Genomic DNA, 17,045 nt, shown 5'->3' with positions numbered 1-17,045 from the left:
TGTTCCAATCCCTTTCTTCGGCGCTTCAAACAACCGAAGGCGCCGAATGGATGCCGCAGATCCAGCGTCTTCTTAAACCGAGTGCCGAGTACCGACCAAGAATGGAACAGCTCGTCAGTTAAGACTTGTCCGTGGAAATGCAATCGGCCATGCCGGCATGAATAAACTCTGGAGCCTGTGTCTGTTCACATGTCTTGAATTTTTGCAAATTACTGGTACTGGGCCGTTCAGAGCTTTGCCCATTTATTTACTATATCCTGTCCCCGCCAATGATGGCACTGCTCTAACTGCGCATTCCGCCACGATTATCTCGGGCAAGTATCGAACGAATCGAGACTCGGCTCAGACCCAAATACATTAAACGAGGTCGTGTCCATCCCCAATATGTCAAACATGGTCAAGTTGGGAGCGACTCCAACGCAGTCAGTGCTGTCAGAGCCGAACATATCGAGAAAATCCAGGCCATCCACACGCTTGCAGAAGCTGGGCGGAAAGGGGAAGAGCTGATCCCAGCATTCTTCAAGTCTGCGCCTCGCAGTAGAATCCATCCGATCCACCCGGGACTCTTGTAAAATGGTCCCCTCAAAACTCTCAGAGTCGCTGCGTAGCCTCTGCACTTTCCTCAGCACGAGGTCAGCACCGCCATATCTCGTCCTCAAGCACTCCAGAACAGAGCAAATCACCTCCATCTGGCTTTCGCGCTCGTCGTAGTCCCCTAAAGGGCGTGAGCAAAGAATGAGCGGCACAGCAGCGGCCATGCAAAAGAAGCCGTGGAAGTTTAGGAGATAAGTCGACTGCTCTCGTGAGTGGATCTCTTCGTAGAGCGAAGCCATGCACGAAGCTGCAGTAAGAGATAGGGTTGACGATTGCCACTGCTGATAAGGTCTCTGGCCTAAAATCTGCAGGAGGATAATGGCGCCGAAGTAATAGATGAAGAGTTCGGATGTGGGGCGATGGAATGGTCGTCTGGCACCATCTACATCGTGCAGCCGAAGCTCATCAGGGAGATCTCGTTGCCATTCGCTCAATGAAGTAATGAGCTTCAAGATCTCTTCCGACAAGATGTTGCGCTTTTGAATGTTGAGCTCGCCAATAGTGCCAATGATTTCGAGAATCCTGCGGCCCTCGAGAGCGACTAAAGTTGGAAGGTTGTTGTCAGGGAAGTCTTGAATTGTAAGCGGGGTCACATCGCAGTCCTCGAGTTTGATAGCGAGTGGGCGACCCCAACAAGCTATTAGAAAGTTATCGATATTCTGTCCACAGTTAGATAACAACCTCGAGATGTTTTGGGTGGGGGGATTACAATAAGGTGCCAGAAAATCCGCCGAAAGCAGCTAGAATTCGGCTGATTAGTATATGTTGACTGCTTATGCAGACCCATCTGAATAGCCAGTCGTATCGCCATTCCTGACCAATGCCAAGGGCCATCGATGGTAACACAGTCAGTGGGGTAGGGGCTCCAGCATGACACGATGCATAATGTCTTTAGTAGCACCAGGTGGTCGAGCTCGTAGTTGAGGTGTATCAGGGTCTTCACCTTCTCGTACTGGGCATAGGCAAGATCTAAGCTAGTCTGATCGTGGCGTATCAAACTTGCCGCGAGACAAATGGCCTGTTGCAGTAGGATCGAAGGGTTGGGACCAAACACATCAGATCTGTCCACTACCGAGTAGAAGGGAAAGATGTGCTCGAAGAAGGCGTCTGTCAATGCCTGTAGCATGGCTGGGCGAGGCAGGACGGCGGCTTGGGTGACATTGAGGATGGCTTCCCGGATGCTTGGAGATTGGGGGTTGAACGATGTCTCGGACAGCATCTGGTCTCCCGCAGGCCCGTACGACAGAACCGAGGCGGCGGCGATGAAGCTATCCGGCTGCCGAGCTGTTGACGTGGCAGGGGTGATGACGGCTGGTGTGACGCTGGAGTGAGTGGGGGACAGAATGCCCAGCACTACCTGATCAGCCGAGTTTCGTGGAGATGCCGTCGGCTGAGTGCTCCCTCTGCGAGCCGTCGGCTTTCGTCTCTTTCGGACCCCATTGCGCCGGCTGCCTGAGTGAGTCTCTTCAAACGCATGATCCTAGACGGAGACTGGGGATAAGATGAGACTCACATGCATGTTTGATTCGAGCGACGGCAATTCTTACACGTCTCGTCGGGGCTCTCTTGTAAGTCACACTTGACCTAGGTCACCAGTCAGCCATATTGTCTTGTGCGATACACAGGGCGCCAGGCTGAGCAAAACACACCTTTCGAGAATGGCACTGGATACAGACCACCAGGGCTCGGTCTCGTATGGGTCTCATGTCCATGATGCGCGGGTCAGACTGATGTGCCGAACGACATCAATTGGACAATCTCATCCTGTCTTATCAGCAAACAGTCGATTAGTGTCTGCCATGATGGAAGAAAATCTGGGGAAATGGGGCTCTGGAAATAAGCGACGGCATGATTAATCAAGGAGGGGTACCGAGGCACGATCTGATTTGCAAGCACGTTGACGCACTGGAGATGTTACGCGGTTGGTCGGGTTGGAGGCGATATCCGTGACGCCGTGAGCTAGACCAAGAATCCGTAGTGGGAATCACTTTTGGCTTGATTTGGAGAGTTTCTCGTACGTCTTCCAATGGGCAGTGTCGGTATCATGGGGTTCGGCACTCGGCACTCGGCACAACCATCCTCCGCTGTCGCCATCGAATCCAGCACTCGGATCGAACTTCGTCATGTAATATTGCGGGGAGCTGTTCCAATAGTAAGGAAAGTTGAGAATGAGATATGGCATTGCAGGATGGGCATCGTACAGTGCGACTGGTCCGAGGAGCCGGGTGCCGAAGTATTAAGAGGAACACATGGCGCGGATAAATCTGATGATAGAAGGTCCTAGATACCCAGCTTCACGTGTATTATTATACCATCACTGATACTCATTATAATCCGCCAACCATGCCCGTAGCTATCGTCACCGGAGCCTCTCAAGGCATTGGCCGCGCAATTGCCCTGCGGCTGGCAGAGGATGGGTTCGACCTGGCTGTCAATGACCTGCCGTCCCAGCAGCAGAAACTTGACGAACTGGATCACGAGATTCGTGCTCGGGGTAGAAAGGCCGTTGTCATCACAGGTGACGTTAGTGATGAGACCGACGTGCAGCGTCTCGTAGACGACACAGTCTCCGCTCTGGGCGAACTCAACGTCATGGTTGCCAATGCCGGCATGATGATGATGAAGGGGCTGTTGGATCTGAGCGTCTCGGAATTCGACAAAATACAAGCCGTCAACGTGAAGGGAGTCTTTCTCTGCTATCAAAAGGCCGCCAAGCAGATGATCTATCAAGGAAAGGGAGGGAGAATCGTGGGCGCTTGTTCCATTTCTGGCTACAGACCGCAGCCTACAGCTCTGGCCTATGGAGTGAGCAAATGGGCCGTCCGGGGCCTGACGCAAGCTTCCGCAATCGAATTGGCGCCTCATGATATAAACGTCAACGCGTATTGCCCGGGCATGGTGAAGACCCCAATGTGGGATCATATTGATGCGACTATCTCTGACAAGATGGGCGTTCCGCTTGGCTATGTTTGGGACAAGGCCGTCAATGAGAGACCCGCGATGAAGAAACCGGCTACAGTGGAAGATATAGCAGGCTGTGTGAGCTTCCTAGTGGGAAAGGATTCAAAGTTGATCACGGGCCAGAGTGTCATTGTTGATGGAGGCATCCAGTTTTCCTGAGGGTAGTTTAAAGGTGAAATGAGACTTTTAATTTAGGCTGAAGAAGATTTTGCCCTGGGTGAATGTTCATCTCTAGATAAGTGAAGTCTATACGCTAACTGAGAAAAGTAAAGCGGGCAAGTACATTTCGATTGCTTCAACTATTTATCTCCAATGCTGCCCACCTTGTGACCGTCCTTAACTCGACCAACCCTACCTCCCAACAACACCTAGCCTGCTGCTTCGTTGTGAATGCAGTTCTGTCGAATCATTTGGCTCAACCCGTGCTTCACTTCTAAGACGAAATAAACAACCGAGGAGAATCTTCGCGGAGCGGCATTTATCGGGGACACAGTGTTTTATTCATCGAATTTAATAGATTCACACTTAAAAGCAAGAGAGGGGAGTGCAGAAACAGCCATAAATATGGTGACAGAAAGATTCTGTCACAGCTTGTCTGGTTCATCCAAGTACCATGTCGAATCCTCGCCTTCCTCCTCCCTGGTCGAAAAGCCGTTTCCGAGATAAAGGAACCGGTTACCCTTCCGCATATAAGTGTATTCCCAATCCTCACCCCTGAAGTTTTCCATCATGTGGAAAAAGTGAATGCGGCTACCGGGGTGAAGAGCTGTGACCGGGCCATCAACAGTCCCGTTTTTAAACCATGAGATACAGTTTCCAGTCCAGGCTGTTCGCGGCATGAAAATTTGCGTGTGCTCAGATAGCTCATCAACAGCAGACTGACTGGGCGAGATGGCCTTGATACCCTCGGTCTGGCATTTCTTAATGATCTTGGTCATATACTTGGCAATGTGTTCTGCGATAGTGAAAACACTGCCATGCCCGATGGGCGCATTGGGTCCAAGGAACGCTGGACGAAATGTCAGTCAGACCAGCCTCAAACTCATATTGGGGCGGGATAAGTAGCAAAACTTACTGAAGTAGTTTGGAAACCCTGGGACTGCACACGACATGTATGATTTCGGCATCTCCCTGGTCCACTTGTCTTGGAGGTTGCCTTTGCGGCCAAGAATCGGGAATCGCGGGCAAAACGAGACATTAAAGCCGGTTGCGCAGACGATAGCATCCACTTTAATAAGCTCTCCCGTTGAAGTCTCCAGGCCCTGCGGCACCACTCTGGTTATCGGGTCCGTTACAACCGTCACGTTGGGGGCTTTGAGAGCTTCCAGGTACCCCACGCCTGGTGTAAGTCGGCGGCATCCCAGAGGGAAATCAGGGATCATCGCATCACAAAGGCGCTTGTCCCCTTGCAATGCATCAGTCATGTATTCCTTCACTCTCTCCTGCATGAATGCAGCGAAATCCGTGTCCTTTAGGGTCTATAGACAAGTAAGCAAATGTAGTAGCTGACACAGTGATGCAGGATTGGACTTACAAGGGGAAAGTTCCCGTTTACGACTTCTTCAATGGCCTTGATAAATTTCCTGTAGAAGACAGGGTCCGACTTGAAGCGTTCAATCTGGGCCTTGGAGAACCCTTCGTCCTCATTTATCTCGACCCCCTCCAGGATACTTCCTCGGCTTTGGGCTATTAACTGAAGTCTCGAGGGCACAATCCAAGTTGGTTCACGGACAAAATGCACCAAATGCTTGGCATCTAGAGCAAGATTAATATAACAATCTCATCATGCGCGGATGTCGCTTACTCTTCTGAATCTCTGGGAGAATTTGCACGCCAGAGGAACCATTGCCAATAAGTGCGACTGTCTTGCCAGCATCGTCAAACTTTTCGGGCCAGTTTGCGCTGTGAACCAGGTCGCCCTGGAAGTCGTGCAGGCCAGGGATTTCAGGCCACTTCCAATTGCTAGCCAAATCAGCATCGAATGACCCTCTATGCAGTGACGTGGTACTTACTTCAAAATCCCACACGAATCAAGGAGGAAGTGACAATGGTCGTTGAAAAGAGTGTCCGACTGCAAGTTACGGATCTGCAGACGCCAGACGCCGTCGTTTTCGTCCCACTGCGCCCCTTCAACCTGATGCTGAGTCTTGATCAAGCCATGCATGTTCTCTTCCTCACAAACGCGACAAAGGTAGTCTTGAATCTCTGTAGCTGGGGAGAAGAAACTTGACCACTCAGGGTTTGGCCGCCAGGAAAATTGATAGTTGTGAGATGGAACATCGCATTTACACCCTGGGTAGCGATTTTCGTACCATGTCCCGCCGATAACAGGGTTCTTCTCATAAACGATGTGCTCATAGTCAGTAAGATGAAGTCGCAGTGTCCGGATCATGTTCATGCCGCTCATGCCGGCTCCGATGCCGATAATTCGAAGATGGCGCGTAGTTCCTAGAGGTTGCTCAACAACTTCATATTTTGGCACGTCATTGCTTGACGGAAGTGGATGACCAGTGTGAGCGCCTGCCAGCTGGGCTGCCAACTGGTTCAACCTGGACGACATCTTTGGGATTGTTCTTGATCTGATTTGCGAATTGTTGACAAAGCAGCAAGAATTGAATCTGGACGAGATTCCAATGATAGATTGCTGCACTGGATTCAATGTGCTGTTGGAAATCGAGGAACCAGAAAGTAGATATAGCCGTTGCTAAGTTGTGGTCTAAAGTTCGAAACACAACATCTGCTCGCTAATACAGAACGCTTTACACATGGGCCGACTCCTACTCAGCACAATCGGCCGAAAAATGGCATGACACGACAAAGTCAATCCTCCAAATGCGTCTTCAGTACTGGCAATTGACATTGTGTAGCCGATATATGATATGCCGAGTGCCGAGAATGGGGACATTTGACATACCGAAGTGAATTCGGCTCTTCGGTAGTGATCGAAACCGCAACGCCGAGACAAGGCCCTATTTTTTGAAGTAACAATTGATGATGATATGGTACGATGATATAATGCGAATCTACCTTCTCAATGTAGCCGGTTCTGGAATACATGGGCCTGCCTATGGTGATGTTTAACTTGGGGACGAATGTGGTTCGGGTATCCATCGCAAGTAAGCAAGCAGTCCGCCGGCAGAAGGAGAAGAAGTCCCGATCTATTCACTGCGGCAAGTGGAGTTTGGGAGCGTGTTTGCCGAATGCCGAGACTTGGATCTTTCGGCCTGAAATCACATATAATACTTGACCGACGGATGGACTATTCGGCCGCATCGTCCGGTTTTCTGGCTATGGAATGGCTAAGAGTAGAGGATGTTGGCCGATTGAAATTTATCATAGTGTATAAAATGATGGACGTCGGCATCCTGTGTTTCCGTCGTTACTTGAACGCATTACAGAGCTATCCATAATAAATTCACACACATTGTGGCCGAGCAAAGCAATTTTACCTTCGAATCTCCCAAAAGAATCACACGTCACTTCCATTCTCTCAATTCGCGATCAGCCCATCTCAGATCTCAACTATGAAAGCCGTTATTCTCAAAGCACCTGGCTCGGCCGGGAACATGATCTATGACCAGGACGCTCCCAAACCAGAGCTTTCGGAAGGGGAGGTTCTCGTAAAGAACCACTTTATCGGTGTCAATTACGTCGATGTTTACTTGAGAACGGGTTTCTACCCATCACCTTCCGGCTATCCACTTATTATTGGAAATGAAGCCGCGGGAGAGATTGCGGAAATCTGTGGTGATAACCCAGCCGGCCTGAAGATTGGAGACAAGGTGGTGTGGATCGGGCAGGGAGGGTACGCAGAGTATACCGCCATGCCTGCGCATTTGGCTATCAAGATTCCGGACGGAGTCTCGTCGCAAGAAGCCGTTGGTGGTTTCCTCGCTGGCATGACAGCATTGAGTCTTTTAGAGGAGGCCTATCCCGTCAAAAGCGGACAGACTGTCTTGATCCATGCTGCTGCGGGCGGCCTCGGTTCAATCATGTGCCAGATTCTCCGCAATATCGGGGCCATCACAATCGCCACAGCCGGAGGCCCAGATAAGTGCCGCTTGGCCTTGGAGAATGGAGCCAACCACGTTGTTGACTATACATCCACCTCAGGTCCATCCTGGGTTGACCAAGTCGAGGACCTCACAGACGGGAGCGGAGTCGACGTGGTCTATGACCTTGTGGGCCAGAACACTTGGGAGGGAAGCCTCGAGGCGGTCAAGCGAAAGGGCAAGGTTGTTTTTGTTGGATCCGCAAGCGGCCCAGTCCCGCCAATTGATCCAAACATGTTGACGCCAAAGAATATCTCCATCATGAAGCCGACGCTCGGGGCATTTATCACAACGCCAGAGGAGATGCGACATTATGCTATGGGCATCTTGGGTATGATCCGCCAAGGAACGGTGAAGATCAACATTACCAAGATATATGATCTTTCAGAGGTCAAGAGAGCCCATTGTGACCTCGAGGGCCGACGAACGACTGGGAAGATCTTGATGAAGCTGTAGATCAAGAGCTGTGAGCTCAGCTTGCGCAGGAGAACATGCGTCTCTGATGGGCACAGGAAAATGCATACATCCCCACAATCCGATTGATATATACGTATTTAAGGAGAATAAAAAATATTGAATCTCTTCTAAGAACGGCGCGCAAGCCCTTGCCGCAACAGATCCTAGATGAAGATATATTGCAACTTAACTCCATCAAGAATGCGGGGACTCGCGCCGCTGTGGGCAAGGGCGCCACAACGGCAGCCCAGGGATAAGTTGGTGGTCCTAGCTTGTTGTTGCGGGAGCATCGACACCTTGGATGGACATTCTGCATCATGATCGATCCAAATCTGAAACAGGTTAAAGTGCCGAGTTGAAACCCTGTCTATGGCGCTTAATGGAATCAGATATTGACCACGGGCTGCCTAGTCACTTTGTGTTAATATTGACTTGGGACACTTGGGCTACATGTTTATGTTTGGATAGATGCCCGAGACAGTCAGGCTGGCTGGGTTTCATGTTGAAATGGGATGGAAAGAAGTCTCAGCCGGACACAGTGAGGGAAATTTTCGTCCGATCCGAAGATTCCACTATCATCGAAAATCGAATCTGACCGCTTCTAAGGTTTTGGGCCGCAGTCGACATGGTCCGGGTGCCGGCTCGGCTAGGATCCCCAACCAAGGTCGCGGTCGATGTTCCTTGTTTTGATGGAACAGGCTGTCGTCAGCAACGAAAACAAGGCCAGGGACAACTGCAACAAGGCCCGAAAGAGGAGTTTTGCGGCACTAGCGGAACCAGAGGCGGAGGAGCTGGAGGAGATCAGTGAATTAGTGGGAAGCGCCCCTGGCGTTGATGTACGAGTACGGAGCACATGCGTACGTGGAACACAACGCAGCGCAGAACCTTACGTGTTGATACGGGAATGCCTCCTTCATACGAGGTGTACGGCATATTCGTTGACATGAAACAGCGTCGGGGTGTCAGTACATGCCATGTACAGGGCGAATACAGTATTCTGATTTGACCGGTATTCCGTAGCCGCAATGCACGCCATCTCGTGCAGATCGCGTCCATCATTCGACGGGCGAAGATAGAGGCATCAGACAGATCGGGATAGACTCTCGGGGGCTGCGGCGATGCGGCGACGCAGCGATGGGGGAACTTGGTGCTAATTGTTGTGGGTGGAGGAGGGGAGCTAGAGCATCCTGAGCATCCATGAGAAGACAAGACCCCTGTCGCGCTGGAGATTGACCCCCCCTGCCGGGACCTGCCGGGACCTTGGAGGGGCGATGGGCGATGGAGGCTGTTGGAGGCTGCTAGACAACGCCACAGGTGATGCCTCAGCGGGCCTTTGATAGGCGGCTCCCGAGCCTTCGGAGGCATCGTGGGCGTGTCTTGGGTGTGTCTTTGGTGGGCGTCGTGTGTGGTTGTGGGTGGGTGGACGTGCCGTAGTGGGGCGCCCCCTCTCAGCCATTGTTTACCATCCGAGCGACCTCGAGACAAAGCTGGCAGTTGGGTCACTTGGGTGGGAACCGGTGGGTCCCATTGGCTCCTGCCGTCTCCAGGGCAGCAACGAGCAACCCGCCGCCAGCAACCGGCTGCCCACTTGCACCTGCCCCATGCAAGGCAGGCGCTCGCTTTGGGGCTCCCACCTCAAGTCGCGGGCCCGACACAACTGCGCCGCCAACACAAACGCAATCAGCAGGTCACTCTCTCTGTCTCTCCTTGACACACACTCGCTCACTCTTCTGGATCCTCTTTATTTTCATTCCATTCCTTCAGTCGTGTCATTTTTGTGTGGGTTTTCTGCCCGCGTGTGTTGTATTCGCTGTTCAAACTCGCAATCTCGATTATTTGGGAGTTGACGGTCGGTCCGTCGGTGCTAAATCCACCAAACACAACAACGGCTTTTGTTGATATTCCCACGACGTCAGGGACAAGAGGGCGACCAGACTCAGATGCTGCCGCCTTGAGCGCCACAGCACCTCTTCCACCTCCATTCAGCATGTTGCGCAGCTAAAGGTAACCTTCAACTTCAACTCCCCAACTATCCCCATACATTCCTTTCCCCCACCACGGCCCAATCCGCCATGCGCTGACCGACACTCGACAACCTCCAGCCGAGGCCATGTCGTCATCAAACCCTCCAATCGAAGACGATCCATCGCCCGAGCCTGCGACCATCGAAATCCCCGTGACCCCTCAAAACGCTTCGGCCGCCAAGAAGCTCGCCGATGCCAAAGCCACGCCCAAGTCGGCCCCAGTGGCCGGCAGACCTCGCGCCCGAACCTCCTCCAAGAAGCCCGAGCCCACCCTGCTCGCCGATTTCTTCATGGGCCGCCCCTCGCCCGCTCGAGTTGCCGCTGAACGCCAACGGAGGATGAGCCTCGAGGCCGTCAAAGCCGAGTTGCGCCATGAAATGAGGCAGGATGCCGTCAAGCAGGTCCAGCCCCCGGGCGGCGTCAAGGATCGTGTCAAGAAGTGGCAGAAAGCCAATGCTGCTATCACGGTCGAGGACACTCCGGACGAAGCAGCAACAGAGCCTACCGAGGTTGCCTTCAACGGTGAGGACGTTAAGAGCGTCACCGAGGAAGATCGAGTACGGATCAAGATGAGGAGGAAACCCAAGCGAGTCAACAACAACAAATCCCAGGAAACATTGGAAAGAGAGAAAGAACCGCCTCCAGAAGCACCAGCCAAAGTTCCACCCAAGAAGAGAGTCGTCAGCGACGAACACTGGCGAAAATCCCGTCCCAAACAGGGGACCCCCAAGAACGGCAACGGCTCAGGTCCAGCTCCACTCCCGAAGGACTTCACTATCCGCAACGCTGCGAACCCGTCTGTCTCTAACAAAGTCAAATCATGGGCGTCCAAAGTGGAGATACCGGATACCCCACCCCCCAGGAGCCACAGATACGCCAAGTCCGTTGGGTCCAAGGCGTGGACTGAGGACACCGAGAGCGAATTATATAGCGATCTAGGCGAGACTATAAGCGAAGCCACGCCCAGCCATGCCACCAGCAGTCGGGTGACAACCCAACGGTCTGCCAAGTCTGTATCAGCAGCGGACGACGGCATCCGTGTCACCCCCATCCGGAAAACAATGCTGGATGATGATGGGATACGAGTACGACCCATGAGCGAAGTGTCCTCGGAAGCAGGCACCTCACGGCCTGGTTCTGTTCGAACAGCCAGGCTGAGGCGGAAATCCACCCATAGCTCACGGCGGACTAGTCCTCGCCCAGAGAGAACCAAAGTGACCGAGAAACGATCCGAGGAATCGAAGACTGAGGTTTCCGAAGAGCTGTCCGAAGTGACAAAGACCGAGGTCACTGAGGAAGATTCCAACATCTCCAAAAGAACCAAAGAGGATCACCCGGTGATCCAAGTTGCAGATCAGGACTCGGTGATTGATACTCCCACTAAGCGTCGGAGTGTCTCTGGCAGCAGGAGGAGATCGCGACCCAAGAGTCACCACTCTGGCTCTACAGCGCGCAAAGATCATTCGTCTTTCATTTCCGAGGAGGAGACGAATCTGGAGCCGCCTCTCTTAGACACATCCGACCTATCTTCCAGCATCCTGGCCAAGTCAATTGCAGATATTCCAGGCGAAATCCCCTTCGGAAACTCCGCCTTCAGTGAACTGGATCTTCCAATCCATGGAGGCCCCCCGCGAAGCCGCCCCAAGCAGCGGCCCAAGGTGGATAGGAACACAAGTTTCAAGGGCATGCCTAAGGTGTTCAAGAAGGTCATGGAGGAGGGCAAGAAGATAATCCACGAGTTGAACGAGCCCCCGAGACATCCCGTACCAAACAACCCACGCAGCATCGAAAAGTGGCTCAACACCACGGTAGAAGCCAACAATACGTCAGATCCGTTTGTCGACGAACCTAAGCAAGAACTCAAACAGGAACACAAGGAGGAACCCGAGCAGGAACCCGAGCAAGAGACTGCGCCCGCTCCCAAAGAACAGACCCCCCAAGAGCGAGAGCTGAGTCCTGAAACTGTGTCTCCACTTGCGACCAAAACCCGTCGAAAATCATCCCATGGGCAAAAGCGACGAGCTTCAACTCAAAAACTTGACAAGATGGAGACTGAGAAGTCGGCTGAGCGACCCATTGAAGCTCCCGAACCAAGCCCTGAGCCTAAAGCCCAGTCTGAAGTGGAACGGACACCAGAGCGAAAGCGGCAGTCTGCCAAGGAACAAACCAAGTCACCACATTCGAGCGGATTAAAGAGGAGTCGAGCAACTCGAACCATTTCGTCCCCTGTCAAGCCCGGGGCCAAGAAGCAGTTGCTAGGCATGCTAAAGGAGGCCTTCCAGGGTGAATCTGGAAATCAATTGCCCAAGCCAAAGCCCTACCAAAGCCGAGAAGAGCGAAGATACGAGTACGAGCTGGACTCTGAACCCAGCTACAGATATGATGATGACGACAGGTATGACGATGAACGGACGTATACATACGATGAGGAGACAGAAGATTGGGAAGAGTCAGATGTCCACAGGAACCAGAGTACAATACTCTCCAAGTCCACAATGCTCTCCAAGTCTAGGTCTATCTCTCCAGAAGAACAGGAGCGTCGAGACCCGCAGCACGATATCCTCATGGAGCTCCCAGTATCCAAAATGCTCGGACCCAGACTCAGGCCACCGACCAACGGCCATCATGAGCTCTCAACTATCATGTCCGAGGAGGGTTCTAGTGCCCTCGGTTCGGAGTTGACCCACTCTTCTATAACCAACTCGACTGTGACAAACTCGACTGTGACCCAGTCCACCCTTCTCACTGGGGATAGCGAGCTTTCCAAGTCCAAAAGCCAGGGCCCAGGCCTAAAGCGACGGCTTACTCGCCATTCTGACCTTGTCTCCGTTCTTTCGCTGCCTAACGACAGCAACGTTCCCACCAGAATCAAGAGCAATCGGTCGCGCCCGAGCTTCCGAAAGAATCGTGGTGGCCCCAACGACGTGACCACCGATGACCTCCTCAACGAATTTGCTGATGATGAGAACCTCTACCTCCGCGAACTCAAAACTCTAGTTGACGGCGTTATTCCTGTGCTTCTCTCTCAAGTTGTCAACGATGACAACGCAACGGAGCTCTTCGGCTCTGGAAACCGAACCAATCGAGTGGGCAGCATGTCAAAATCCGTCATCCATATGGGAGTTGCACTGGAGAAGCTCAAACTCACCCATCGGAAGGCCCCAGTTTCAGATATGCGCCGTTTAGCTACCTGGGGACACGGTGTAGTACCTATTTATCACAAGTACCTTGATGCCTGGAGACTAGGTTTCCAAGACTTGGTCGTCAACCTCGCCCCAGCCTCTGGGAAACTTGACGATGAGGACTCTCTGTTGAATGCTATGCCACGAAATGAGTTCGGCGATATCGTCGATTCCGAGGGAGAACGAGTCGACGTTGCGCATCTCTTGAAGCGTCCCCTCCTGCGAATCAAGCAGATGGCCAAATTTTTCAAATGCATCGACTCAATCATTGGAACCAATGATTCTTATTACCTTCTCAGAGATTTTGAGGACTTGCAGGACAAGGCCCGACGTCGTCACCGAGAAGAGAGCGCCAGGTTGGTGGACGAAGACGCAAGCAACACCGATACCACAAGATCGCGAGATCTACGAACGCTTGCGCCTCTGGAGTACGTTACCATCGAACCGAACCGCCAAGTCAGCGCCAAGGACTTCTTCTCACTCGACTTGGCTCACTCAAATAGCCAGCGGCTTGAGTGTCAAGTTGAGTTAGTTCACAGAGACAATGAGCGCCATCCTGAAGACAAGGGCGATATCCTGATCCGAGAAACTGGTGGTGGCCGCCGGTCATACCTCCTCTTCCCACCTATCCCCATGGACATAATCTCCGCGCGAACGGGAGAAGGCAACTTTGACATGGTGGTCATGATCAGAGGCACACACGATGGTCGACCGTGGCATGAACTACTCACTCTAACGACGGATAATGAGGATCAAATTCTGGACTGGCTGGATGTTCTCCCAGTGGCTCCTGTCCCGCCGAGGGAGCCAGAGCCAAGTGTTTGTGGAGATGACGAAACCCCATCGAAGTTGAGGATGAGGGACGTCCCTGTGGGCGCACGAGGGCCCAGTAAACGCTCATCTCGCTCCTCTCGCTCCCCTCTCTCCACACACTCTTCTCGCACAGCTCTTGCCGAAGCATCACCAACAAGCCCACAGACACCCACAAAGCAGCCCCTACCTTCCCGGTATCGACCTCGGTCTGCAGGCCCGTCAACACCGCCACCTGCAACACACTCAGAGGACCCAGACTCGGAGAGGACGCCGACGCAGGATGATTATCATGAAAGAAGTCCCGAAGAGAGGAGCACTCCTCTCAGTGAGGACATGCGACCCGATCCCTCCATGTTCCAGAAAACCCCCAACAGCACACCCTATCGAGACGATGGAGCACCCCCTCCCCCAGTTCATCGCACTCTCACCCCCAGTCCCGGCCCACAATCCTCATCCAAGTCGCAATCTCTCACCCCTCCTGTTGAGCTCCAGAGTAGTGGTCGCATCAAGCGCCGAACCTCCTCCCCTCTCAAGCATGAATACTTACCTTCTGAAGGCTCGTCCGTGGCTGGAACTTCTCTCACGGAGGGTACGGACATGTCGGAAGACTACACCGAAACAGAATCCGATATTGAATCTTCTGATGACGAAATTGAGAGCGTAGACCTACCCGAAACTGAGCTCGGAGTCAGTATCAAGCAAGAACGAGCCTACCCCCCTCCTCTCATGGAGTCAGTCGTCTCCGGCTCCACTTACAGCCTCACCCCATCCAATTCTGCATCTCAAGCCGGCCTACACGGTCGAAAGATTGCTCCCGAGGAAAGCGCCACAAGATTCATTGCCTCGATCTTCAAGTGGTCAGAAAAGGGCTTGTGGAAGGACATCTCTGCAGCCAATTGTTCCATCGTCGTTTCCCCTGGTCTAATTGAGGCATATCCCCTGAACCCTGGCGGCGTCTCTGAAGGGCTTGATGATAAGCCGATGTTGGCATTGGACCTCACGCCACTGGTCTTGATTCGACAAAGTACCTCTGTTGATCTTGAAATTCGCTCCGCAGTCAAGGAGGATTGCATGATATCCAATTCACATGGTGGAGGAAACTTTCGCTTCCGATGTCCCACGGCCCCGGACTGCTTCAACCTTTACAAGTCGGTCCACCACGCCCGCCTCAACAACCAGAAGTTCATCGAACTCGAGAATGAGGCTAGATTCAAGAGCTTCGGCGAACGAAAGGGCCCTGTTGGAAATGAAGACGACACCAGCAGCCGCCGAAGAAGTTGGTTTGGCCGAAAGAACAGCTACAGGAGCTCGGTTCGCGCTCCCTCACACGATGGTGCTAGCACGACCCCATCGTCGAGTCTCTCCGCGACAAGCTTCCTGAGACGACTCACCGGGGGCGGGAACCTGCCATTCAACCTCGCCCGGTCCTCTGTGGACAGACAAACCCGAGCCAGCGGGTATGGAAATAGCTTCTACACTCCCGACTCATCCTCCGGTGGCACCAACACTCCTCGCTCGCCCTCTATCAGCGTCGAGAACAGCGGTCGCGGACCTTCAAACTTGGGATCAGAAAACATCCGCATCCGACTTCACCTTCTCATATCTGCCGCAAAGTGGGAAGACTATGGCAACTGCAGCCTACAGATCCGACGACCGCCCCCTGGATGGCGTCAGGCCCTCCGTGCCAACCACGGCCTGGAAAAACGGGTGACAGTGACTACAATCCCACGTAAGGAGTCGGATAAGCCAACCATCCTGCTAGACGCAGTGCTGGGCAGTGGATGCTTTCAGCAGATGGGTACCCGGGGAATCGTGTGCGGCGTCTGGGAGGAGATGAAAGACGATAATGGCGTGGTGGGCGCCGCACCAGCGACAGGTGCCACGGGAGGCAATGTCAAGAAGTGGTGTTTCCAGTTTGCAAACGGTAACGAGGCGCACTGGGTCTTGCAACTGGTTCACCAGGAGGTTGTCACGTTTTAGCCGTGAGACCTCAACCCTCTGCTCTTTCGGAGCAGGCTTTGTGGATTCCCTTCGTCTGCAACCCTTGATGAGCCACACACATGATTGAGCTCAACCACTTTGCCATACCCTCAAATGGCTCATCTTTTTTTTTTCAACTCTTCGTTCCTTTCAAATTCTTGATATCCCCCCTGGTGCAGCATAGCACCCCAGTTTTTTATTTCCTTTTAGTTCAAACTCGGCTGCCTGTTGAGATGGCGGAGCTACGAGCGATGCCTTGCATTTTTGTCTTTCTGTGTCTATATATAGGGTATATCCGGGCATCTAGACAGGGAAGGCGTCTAGGTGGAATGGTGGTGGACGTGTGGCAGCACCTCCAAAGGTACGGGGCATTGGGATTTGTTCTGGATTCCTGGTTGTAGGGATGGCGATGGCGGATTGTCTTTATGTTTTATTTTGCATCGGTGGAAGGCGAGGAAAGGAAGATTGAGAAGAGATATATTATACACCAGATATATATGCTGTTAAACTTACATGTACTTTACGCAAATTCATGAAGATCTATGATTTCCATTTTCAAGTGATTTTTCAGATAGTGATAAAGGGAGCAGTGGTGGCGGTCTTGTTGATTGTCATGTATGTAAAGTGATTCCAAGTTTCAACACCTCTAATGGAAGTGGTGTCGATTTTGTCAAACTACTTTGCTATGGTCTGAATTACCTACCAGTGCTCAACTTACAATTCTTGCAGTCCCGAAACTTCTATGAATCGCCCGAGCCTGGGCCATGTATGCGAGTATCGTCGGATTCCTGAATTATGAAGATCGGTCCAGTGCATTGTGGTGGGCTTACCCTGTAACCAGGAGGCCGCTCGCAGGGGAAGCTGAGAATCTGGCACCGCCACAACTGCCGAAGCGGGTGGTGGAGAGGTCATGGGGATCATGATTGCAATGCCGGGACACTCTGACAATATTAAATTTCAAAATGTCTGTAAAGAGAAGGTAA

General features: G+C 52.5%; 5 protein-coding genes across 5 annotated transcripts; 3 read left to right on the top strand and 2 right to left on the bottom strand.

The window, feature by feature from the left end:
* Nucleotides 1-305: 305 nt before the first annotated feature.
* On the bottom strand, nucleotides 306-1,720 carry BGZ61DRAFT_369121 (uncharacterized protein; the record flags this gene model as incomplete). The annotated part of the gene is made up of 2 exons (XM_046241938.1): nucleotides 306-1,253; nucleotides 1,304-1,720. 2 exons carry the CDS (start codon nucleotides 1,718-1,720, stop codon nucleotides 306-308), a joined length of 1,365 nt encoding a protein of 454 aa, XP_046096216.1.
* Nucleotides 1,721-2,937: 1,217 nt separating this feature from the next.
* Nucleotides 2,938-3,714, top strand: BGZ61DRAFT_539677 (putative acetoin reductase; the record flags this gene model as incomplete). Its single annotated transcript, XM_046254819.1, has 1 exon — nucleotides 2,938-3,714. The coding sequence occupies one exon, from the start codon at nucleotides 2,938-2,940 to the stop codon at nucleotides 3,712-3,714; it is 777 nt and encodes a 258-aa protein (XP_046096215.1).
* A 425-nt stretch (nucleotides 3,715-4,139) lies between these two features.
* BGZ61DRAFT_563772 (uncharacterized protein) lies at nucleotides 4,140-6,666 on the bottom strand (the record flags this gene model as incomplete). Its single annotated transcript, XM_046255875.1, has 6 exons — nucleotides 4,140-4,564; nucleotides 4,631-5,033; nucleotides 5,090-5,310; nucleotides 5,360-5,517; nucleotides 5,568-6,104; nucleotides 6,638-6,666. 6 exons carry the CDS (start codon nucleotides 6,664-6,666, stop codon nucleotides 4,140-4,142), a joined length of 1,773 nt encoding a protein of 590 aa, XP_046096214.1.
* A 263-nt stretch (nucleotides 6,667-6,929) lies between these two features.
* On the top strand, nucleotides 6,930-8,149 carry BGZ61DRAFT_432643 (NADPH2:quinone reductase). Its single transcript, XM_046243888.1, has one exon. It carries the CDS (start codon nucleotides 7,080-7,082, stop codon nucleotides 8,061-8,063), a length of 984 nt encoding a protein of 327 aa, XP_046096213.1. The 5' UTR covers nucleotides 6,930-7,079; the 3' UTR covers nucleotides 8,064-8,149.
* Nucleotides 8,150-9,712: 1,563 nt separating this feature from the next.
* On the top strand, nucleotides 9,713-17,000 carry BGZ61DRAFT_510318 (uncharacterized protein). The gene is made up of 9 exons (XM_046252056.1): nucleotides 9,713-10,067; nucleotides 10,166-11,850; nucleotides 11,881-12,146; nucleotides 12,183-12,236; nucleotides 12,273-12,434; nucleotides 12,465-12,625; nucleotides 12,665-14,288; nucleotides 14,457-16,055; nucleotides 16,924-17,000. Exons 2-9 carry the CDS (start codon nucleotides 10,174-10,176, stop codon nucleotides 16,925-16,927), a joined length of 5,547 nt encoding a protein of 1,848 aa, XP_046096212.1. The 5' UTR covers nucleotides 9,713-10,067; nucleotides 10,166-10,173; the 3' UTR covers nucleotides 16,928-17,000.
* The last annotated feature ends 45 nt before the right edge of the window (nucleotides 17,001-17,045 follow it).

This window comes from Ilyonectria robusta (assembly GCF_021365365.1).
Source record: "Ilyonectria robusta strain PMI_751 chromosome Unknown BGZ61scaffold_36, whole genome shotgun sequence".
NCBI lineage: Eukaryota > Fungi > Ascomycota > Sordariomycetes > Hypocreales > Nectriaceae > Ilyonectria > Ilyonectria robusta.
The sequence above is the reverse complement of the archived record's forward strand: the minus strand, read 5'-3'. Positions and strand labels throughout refer to the sequence as shown.

Excerpts from the sequence above, each read along its gene's own strand:
- BGZ61DRAFT_432643 (XM_046243888.1), top strand. The coding sequence starts at position 7,080 with ATGAAAGCCGTTATTCTCAAAGCACCTGGCTCGGCCGGGAACATGATC.
- BGZ61DRAFT_510318 (XM_046252056.1), top strand. The coding sequence starts at position 10,174 with ATGTCGTCATCAAACCCTCCAATCGAAGACGATCCATCGCCCGAGCCT. Across the intron at positions 11,851-11,880 it reads ACGAGCCCCCGAGACATCCC|TGGCTCAACACCACGGTAGA; the intron begins GTACCAAACAAC and ends AGCATCGAAAAG. Across the intron at positions 12,147-12,182 it reads GACAAGATGGAGACTGAGAA|CCCTGAGCCTAAAGCCCAGT; the intron begins GTCGGCTGAGCG and ends TCCCGAACCAAG.